This window comes from Salvia splendens, chromosome 17 (assembly GCF_004379255.2).
Source record: "Salvia splendens isolate huo1 chromosome 17, SspV2, whole genome shotgun sequence".
NCBI classification, from domain to species: Eukaryota; Viridiplantae; Streptophyta; class Magnoliopsida; order Lamiales; family Lamiaceae; genus Salvia; species Salvia splendens.
In genome coordinates this window covers 20,308,136-20,318,028 of record NC_056048.1, presented here as the reverse complement: position 1 = coordinate 20,318,028, position 9,893 = coordinate 20,308,136, and the positions used below count along the sequence as shown (strand labels likewise).

At 34.1% G+C, this 9,893-nt stretch overlaps 1 protein-coding gene across 1 annotated transcript; it reads left to right on the top strand.

Moving 5' to 3' along the window:
• The first annotated feature begins 3,685 nt into the window (after positions 1-3,685).
• On the top strand, positions 3,686-4,156 carry LOC121774072 (ethylene-responsive transcription factor 14-like). Its single transcript, XM_042170988.1, has one exon. It carries the CDS (start codon positions 3,710-3,712, stop codon positions 4,064-4,066), a length of 357 nt encoding a protein of 118 aa, XP_042026922.1. The 5' UTR covers positions 3,686-3,709; the 3' UTR covers positions 4,067-4,156.
• Positions 4,157-9,893: the final 5,737 nt, after the last annotated feature.

Genomic DNA, 9,893 nt, shown 5'->3' with positions numbered 1-9,893 from the left:
CATGATGTAACTAGTTTTGAAACGATGACGTCACAGGAATAAAATCCATATTACTATATCATGGGATCTGAAAAAACCCTTCGATTGTCGATCCGAAATTATTTTATTAATTAATTATTACGGAAAGTAATTTTGTTTAATTATGAATATATACCTCAAAACCTAGCATTAAATTTAATGTTTAAAGGCTTAGAGCATCCACATCCGCGCTCTTGCCAACGAGCACGGATGTGGGTCCGAATCTACTTTTACTCCCTGCTCTTAGGTAAGAACACAACACCCACATCAGTGTTCTTCCGCAAGGACAAGCTCGAGAGTTTCACCATTCTATTATTCAATTTAAATAAAAACATTTCCACAATATTAAAATACATTAAAAATAACCGGAATAATATTACAAATTACAAAAAAATTAAAAATTACATAATTAAAATCCTAAAAATTAAAATTGTCATAATTAAAGTCTTAAAAATTAAAAATTACATAATTTAAATCCTAAAAATTAAAAATTACATAATTTAAATCCTAAAAATTAAAAATTACATAATTAAATTCATAAAATTAAAAAAACCCACTACTCGTGGCCGAATTTCGCCCAAATGTGTTTGATTAGGTCTTCTTGTAGCTCAACGTGGGTTCGAGTATCGCGCATTGTGTGCCATGTTTCAATCCTCTCACCCACCGTCGTATGCACACCTCGGCGTGGGGGAGACCTCGCGGTTGAGCTTCCAGCTTCATCCTCGTCGTAAAGCTAGCCGCCCTCGGTCCTTCGTCGGTTATAATCATGTTGTTTAAGATAATACACGTGTACATGATGTCGGTGATATTTTTCACGTACCACAGCCGAGACGGGGCCTTCACAATGTTGAATCGGGCTTGAAGGACCCCAAAAGCTCTTTCGACGTCTTTACAAGTGGACTCTGGACGCTGCGCAAAAAGAACCCGTCTCAGGTCTTGCGTGTTGCTGAGCGTCTTCACGAAAGTCGACCACATTGGGTAGATACCATCGACGAGATAGTAACCCATGTGGTATGTATTTCCGTTGACGGTGTAGTCGGTCGCCGGTGCTACACCATTCAACACATCATTGAAGAGTGGTGAAGAATAGAGCACGTTCAAGTCGTTGTTAGATCCGGCAACACCGAAATATGCATGCCAAATCCATAGGCGGTAGTCGGCGACCGCTTCAAGGATAAGTGTTGGGCCGCCGCCTTTGTGGCCGTTTAAGTTTTGCCCCCTCCAAGCAGTCGGGCAATTCTTCCACCTCCAATGCATGCAGTCAATGCTGCCGAGCATACCGGGAAAACAATGGACTGTTTCGTGAAGACGAAGCAACTGTTGGCAATCATCGGTGATCGGTGCCCGATGGAATTCATCCCCGAAAGCTGAACGAATGCCCTCGCAAAACTTTTTAAGGCAAAGGATTCTAGTGGACTCACCGACATGCAAATACTCGTCAAAGAGGTCAGCCGTTTGCCCAGTAGTAAGTTGTCGGATGGCACATGTACACTTCTGCAACGCCGAGAGACTTTGCCGACCGGCTGCGTCTGTACTTGTTTGAAAGTATTCAACACGGGTGGACAATGTGTTGACAATAAGCATAAACAAGCGTTTTGACATGCGAAAACGACACCGAAAGTAATCTTTCGGAAACCGCGGCTGGTCGGAAAAATAGTCGTCAACGAGCCTTTCATTGGCTCCCTCCCTGTCACGATGGATGTATCGACGAGTTGATCTAGTTGGTTGAGGAGGAGGGGTGGGGGTATTCGCTGCGACATAGGCTTCATAGGTGGCACGATGTTGTTCATAGTATTCTTGTTCTTCGCGCTTCGCTTCCGCAATGAGATGGGTGAAATCCATTTGAGGGTTTGAGTGAGAGAGGAAGATGTAGATATAAGTTGTATGAAAAAAATATAATGAGAGATGAATGAAAGATGATTTGATGTGAAAAATGGATGATGAATGTGTGTATTTATAGATGATTTTGAGGATAATAAAAATTAAAAAAATAAAAAAAAATCCAGAAAAACAGTAAAAAAATGGTCAGATTTTTGAGATTCTGAAAATATATACTCCCTCTGTCCCATTACAAATGAAACGTTTTCCTTTTTGGTCTGTCCCATTAAAAATGAAACGTTTCTAAAAATAGAAACAATATTCTCTCTACTTTTTCTTCTCTCTTACTTTACTCTCTCTTCATTAACTCACAAAACAATACTACATAAAATCTCGTGCCGAAAAGCAAATGTTGCATATTTAATGGGACGGAGGGAGTATATTTTTTAATTTTTGGTATTATTTTCAATTTTTTTTTAAAAAAAATTGAATTTTCGACGGAAATGTCGTTGGCCAATCAGAACGCGCCACGTCAGCTGCTCGCTGACACGGACGTGCTCAATGCATCGAGCAGCGCCACGCCAGCTGCAAGAGCGTAGCGACGGACAGCGGTGCCGTGCCGCTGGCACGGACGGACGGACAGCGTCCTGCTTACCGCTGCGGATGCTCTTACAAAGGAAAGATTAGTCTCTATCTACATTACGTCATACGGGACGTCAGCAAACTGACTTCACTATCCTATCTTGACCACTGTTAGAAAATTCCTCACGTTTATGAAAACCTAGCTATGACTGTTTGAATTTTCAACAAGACCAAACACTAACAATTCAATTCTTCTATACTCGAAATTTTATTTCAACATTTAATTTTCACGTTACATACTAATTTAGCCAATTCTAACAAGTAAGAAACGAATAGGAATCATACGATTATAATTTTTTGAGGCCTTCAGTTGATTCACATCAACATAATAGAAAGTAAAGAAATTCCACAGCCATCACATTGACCAGCCCAGATTCAGAGCATGTCAAAAATTTGGTCAACATCAGACATTTCCCACGTGGGAACCACTTTTGCTTCAACTGATAATCTGACATGGCAAATCTAGAGCCATTCTTCTTCCCAAGACCAACCCACCCATCCAATCATAAAATACATTTCTATTTCGTTCCATAAAACTAAATGCCCACACAAATGTAGTCACAAAACAATAATGGAATAATACTATATAAATTATCAAAAAAAAATTTATACAATACAAGGTTAAGCTTATAGTTACTATACTTTTCAATTGATTAGAGATCGATGTATCCTAAATTAATCATAGAGACTTGGTCTCCTAAAAATAATCTAAATCAGTCAGTATAATAATCATTAACAAAACTGATATATAAAATCGCTCTCAAGAATGACCGAACACATTGAGAGAAATTAAACCAATTGATACAGAAATTCAAATTTCTAAATCTTGTTTATTAACCGTCCAGAAAGCTGCCTTTCAAACTAGACTAGTAGGCAACATAGATTTTATTACTAATTGGTATGAAAAGATAAATCTACTACGAAATAGAATTATATCCAAACTCAATAAATTCAATCCATATAACTGAAATTAAATCCAAAGTAGAGAAAATAAACTCTAATTGCAAATCTTAATCTTCGTCGCAAGAGGCCTGCATCATAAACTAATCATAATATTGTTTCAAGTATCTAAGTTATTGTTCAATTTTTGCATAGAGTTTTATATAATTAGTGGGACAGGGAATAGGAAGAATAAGAAATTCCACGTCAGCCATTAGGCTTGAATAGAATGTTCCACGGAAACTATATAAATGCCACATAACTCCAACAAAAAAAAACATTGAAAACAAGCATGGATGAGAGTAGAAGCAAGAGCAGCGGCGGGGAGGTGAAGTACAGGGGCGTGAGGAAGCGGCAGTGGGGGAAGTACGCGGCCGAGATACGGGACACCTCGAGGCAGGGCGCGAGGGTGTGGCTGGGGACGTTTGACACGGCCGAGCAGGCGGCTAGGGCTTACGACAGGGCGGCGTACGAGATGAGGGGCCATTATGCGATCCTCAACTTCCTCGAGGAGTACAACCTGCCAAGCACCTCGTCCCACTTCGCTGCGCCCTCGGGCGCCTCGCAGCAGGGGCGCCAGGTGTTCGAGTTCGAGTACTACGACGATAAGCTTCTTGAGGAGCTTCTTGATGATAAGAGAGACAATTAATAAGTTTGATTGATCAATCATTGTCATCATCATTCTGCATTTCGTGTGTGACCCTAAGTTGAATAAAATTGAATAATTACATTTCATCTACGATCAAATTCATGTGTAGCCATTGAAATGCAGTGCATGGCTTCTGCATTCTTCTTGTGTGCGTCATTGATTTTCTGCAACCAATTTCTTCTTTTGAATTTGATTATATGGAAATTGGATTCTATAAGGCTCCGTTCGGTAGCATACATGTTGGCAAATGAGAAAAGAATAAATATGAAATTATCACACATCATTGTGCGTAAAGAGAGAACTGAAAACATTATAAATTATATAGGCCAACCCATTTTAGGATGAACTATATGAATTTCTATCATGGTAGCAGAGCAGATCGTGGATTGTGGGCTAAATTTAACTGACACAACAATATATCTGGATCAAAACTAAAAAGATGACCAACATAGCAATATATTTGGCTCTAAATTTTTGTCAGTTTGATAGAGGACATATTCAATCTGATAAAAAAAGTCCAACTCTATGGATTTCTATCAATACACGCAACACACACTGTACGTATGACACACGACACACAAATTACGTGACCCAACAGTATATCTGGCTCTATATTTCGGTCAGTTCAATATAGAGGTGATATGACCTGATAAAAAGGTCCTAACCCTATAGATTTCTATCGATACACACAATACAAACAAACAAACACTGCACACAGGACACACAACGCGTGCACACACTCACACAGTACAAACATTTCATATACTAGTTTTATTTATTTTAGTGCAATTTGGTATTGGTAAATCACTATATATTCATAGTTGAAAAATCAAACATAATTGTAATGATGATTGAACTATCAGCAAGATAGCTGGACAAACATAAACCTGAAATGATTAGTTAATATTAGAATAGGTTATAAACTACAACGAGCACGACAAATTTCAGATATTTCTTTTTGGGATCATTCAATCACTAAGGGCCAAAATTGAATTCTAATAGAAATGAGTCAACATGGTAAAGTAGAGTCAAAATAAATAGTAGAAGGTCAAAACTAGGTCTCTATATATGCATTGTGAAAATTGCGATTTCAATATTTCATAATTTTGTTTCAGTGGGCTTAGATCAAGAACATTTATTTAAGGGATGGACGGGGAATACGTAGTGTTACTGTTAACAAAACAACTTTAAAGGGCATAGAATTATTCACCAGTAGGCCCTCATAAATAAATTAAACTTCTTTACTAATATGAACATGATGAGCATCATTTTGCATCTTCCACTTTGTAGGTGCTATACATAGATACGGTTAAACAATGATACCTATACATTCTTGTTTATTTTTTTTGAAATACAATGAATATGATCAAGTAGCAAGGCGGGCAGAAATAATTCTAGAAAGGGATCACTAAAAAAATAGGAGTTAACCATTACAATTTACAAAAAAAAAAGCCATGATGCCATAAAGATTTTTGGGTAAAGTTAGTACTCTGCTAAACATTCGAGCACCCAAATGCGACCAAATTATTGGCTCCACACAGTGCGTTCTTGATATATTGAGCAAAAGGTGCTGGCTAAAAGTAGCGAACATAATTTTGATAATATGGTAAATACATGATGATTATGCTCGCAAAATATTTGGTGTCATAATAAATATCCATGATCACTCATATTTACATTATAAAAATTACAAATTTTATAGTTATATAAAAGTCATGTTTTAATTAATTGGTGAAGTTCGTAAAAGAAACAATAAATGAGATAAACATCTTAATTTAAAAAATTTATACTTGGTGTAAATATTATACAAATATATTTAATGGGGTGTGATCAAATACTAACTAGATTATTTTGCTAATGTCAACACAAAGACAAAACATGTAAATCTAAATTTCTGATGATAGGTGTGTGATGATATATATAAATTTGTTTTGATAGAGTTGTGATCAATGTCGAACCAATTTTAAAGACCGAACTAGAGACCAAATTTGGGTCATCCATTTTTTCTTAATCCTTTGGTTATGATTAATTTACAATTAATTTAATATTTTATTCAATAAAAACTTTTTTATTTTAAAAAAATTTAACAATTTTTTTTAATTCAATAAAAACTTGCCTGAATAAATAATGAACTATATCCACTAAATAATGAACTAAATGAAGTATGTTATGAAGTAATTTTGACATGTTATTGAAATACATTAATGATACAACAAATTTTAGTGTTAAACGTTAAGCTGTAGTAATGAAGTATATTCAATAAATAATGAACCAAATTAACGTTAGTAATGAAGTAAATATGACATATTATTGAAATACAATGTTAACTATGTTAAACGTCAAGCAATAGTAATGAACTTATTACTTCATTCAGTCATGCTATTACTTCATTCCATTAGTTTATTATATCATTCCATTAACTTATTACTTCATTCAGTCATGCTATTACTTCATTCTGTTAGTTTATTACTTCATTCCATTAAATTATTACTTCATAATGTGTTATGACATAATTATCTTTCAGTTAAAGTAAATTCGGTATGTAATGAATGCGAAAAATTACTTCATAACATATGTTCATTTAGTTCATTATGTTCCAGCAAGTTTTTACTGAATAAAAAAAATAAAATAAACAAAATTAAAATAAAAAAGTATTTATTGAATAAAATATTAAATTAATTGTAAATTAATTCTAACCACAAGATTAAGAAAATGGATGGCCCTAATTTGGTTTCTAGTTCTATCTTTAAGAGTGGATTTGTGGATAATGAGACTCTGTTTCGATATACTCATATCAGTGTTAATTAATTAGCAAAGTTAGAAAATTAAGCTAGTTATCACCCTAAAACGACTCTATATTTTCAAGTAGGTTAGTTATAGTAAATAAATTATATTAAATTACTAATAAAATTGATTTTCAATAATTCAAAAGTAATATAGGTAAAATAGTAAATATTTAAATCTCATAAGTGCATACTAAATTTTATTTAAAAGAGTAAATTTCATAATGTATTTTAAGGGTTTATTTTGGTAATTAGAAGTTACAAGTATTTCAATTGATAAAATAAAAAAACAAATAATAGATAAAAAAAAATAGGCTACCATAGACAATTTATAATTTTTTGCCTAATTTTTACCCAATTACCGAGTAGTCTTAATAGGGCTGAATATTTAACCCATTTTTTATTCACAAACGCAAATAATCAAAATTATAAGCAAAGATTGTGTCAGTAATCCCATAGTGCGTCACAATGTTTTAAAAACCGGACCCCAAGTGAACCGATGAAACTACTGTCGATTCAATTATTGGTCGAACCATTATACTGTTGCAAATATATATAACTAAATATACTATATACAAAATATATTAAATTTACATATAATTAATAATATATCCAAAAATATTAACCTTATATATAATTAGTTATAAATATAAAAATATTAAAATTTATGTAAATGATAAAATTTCAAAAGAAATTATTGGTAAATAAAATTAAATATATAAATCATTAGTTATTGTAGATAAAAAAAAGTTAGTAAGTTTATTTGAACTAAAAAGAGTGTTTTGGACGAAATACTATTATATTAATATATAATTAAACATGAAGTATTAGTTATTTTCAGTAAAAATATATCTTAATATCAATGGTAAGTGTATATAAATTAAATGTATACAATGAAAATATAATATAAAAAATATACTAAGCTTGTTTAATTATAAACTCTATATTGTAAAAATATTTGTGTTTGTTAAAGTATAATTTAAATAAAGGAAATATATAATATAAATAACATTTTCTTAAAAGCATATAAAATTAAAATGAAATATTAGTTTTGGTGGATAAAAATTTCATGTTTAGCATATGAAAATAATTAATGTTCATAATATTTTAAATTGGTCATATGGTGGAGCGGTAAAGGTGCTGGTATTTATAGGAGAGGTCATGTGTTCAAGCCCTATCAACTACAAATACTGAAAAAAAATATTTAGAAAAGTGAAAAATCGGTTTCTAGTTCACGGTTGGACCGGTCTTACTAGCTGGTTTTAGCGGTCCACGGCGGTTTAACATGTTGGTTTCTAGGGGTGAACCGGACTGGACTGCCTACCAGTTCGCAGTCAAACATGCCGGTTGGGTCAGGTTTTTAAAACATTGGTGCGTCAGCGCACCTCTATCTAAAAACCAAACAAATTGCTTTATTTATGAGTATGAGCAGATGTATTTATAATGGGAAGGAGACTTAGATTGAGATACGATAGGATTTGAATCTTATAAGAATATCCATTTCATTGGAAAGAGGTTGCACTTCAAAAGACAAAAATATCATAATTATCACAGAATCTCGGTGGACCGTTAGGTTTGTACTATAATACCTCGAGCAGTTTTCATAGCATATCCATAAATATTTCTACCGAGCTACCCAACCAATACTCAACGGGTTTTGGGTACCCGAAACCCGTATTAGGGTACCCGACTAATATCCGATTAAACCGATTAATTATGTACTCCCTCCGTCCAGCAATAGCAGTCCCATTTCTAATGAGCACGGATTTTAAGAAGGGTTGGAGTGTGTAATAAATGATGTATGATAGTGGAATTTGGGACCCACCTCAATTGTGTTGAATTTTTTCCTTCATCTTAAGTGTAAAACAACAAGCTGCCAACCTTTTTTTTTATATTGCTCAAACGTTATTTATGTCATTAATTACAATGACATTTTTAATGTTCCTATTTTTAAAATGTTCAATCACATAAATAAAAACGGAAAAGAAAAAGATTGCTCAAAATGTAAAAAATGCCTTCCAAAACTAATTCAATAAGATTAGTTCAAAATATATGGAGGGATATGAATATTTCAACTCTCCATCTACAAATTTTTTGAGGGGAATTTGAACTTAAAAATGAGAGTTCCAAAATGCTATAAATACATCAACTTCCGGCATTTAAGAGTCCTTCTAGTACCAACCCCAAAACTCAAAATCTCCAAAATAAAAATCCAAAACAGCAGTAGTTACAAATCCCTCAGAAAAATTTCATCATAGGGATGGAAAATGGGCAGAGAACAACTCTATACTTGAGCAACAACATTAAGAACAATGTGGTGCAGTTCTTACTCAAGCACAGCCATGATGGAGTGCTTGCATAAGAGGCTGTAATGGAGGCAACAAATACATTTAGCATCAGTAGGGCAGAGCCACAAGCCTTCAAACCTGAAAAGGGGTGGCTAATAAACATATGATACGCACCACAAACAATTTCCAACACCATATCAAACAACCAACACATCACCATGAAGGCCCTCAGAAAACTTTCATCATAGGATAGCAACACAAGCCTCCAAACCTGCATAGGGGTGGCTAATACACATAGGACATGCACCACAGACAATTTCCAACCCCACATCAGCCAGCCAACAACACCAACAAGCAAAGATTGAACATTAGCCAACCAACAACACAAATCAACATCAATATCAACAATACAACATCTTGAAGGCCCTCAGATAATAATATTAGCATAAGAAAGGACAAATTCTAGCAAGAAATTTCATTTAATCAGACAAAGAGCAAAAATTTCATCATAGGGCAGCAACACAAGCCTCCAAACCTGAATAGGGCTGGCTAATAAACATAGGACAAACATCAAAGACAATTTCCAACACCATATCAACCAACCAACAACACAAACCAGCATCAATATCAACAATGCAACATCAGAGTAGCCCTCAGATAATAATATCAGCATATGGCAGGACAAATTCAGCAAGAAGTTCCATTTAATCGGACAAAGAACAAAAAATTCATCATAGGACAGTACATTAAGCCTCC

Bases quoted from the DNA above. Each gene is read 5' to 3' on its own strand.
- LOC121774072 (XM_042170988.1), top strand. From the start codon at position 3,710: ATGGATGAGAGTAGAAGCAAGAGCAGCGGCGGGGAGGTGAAGTACAGG.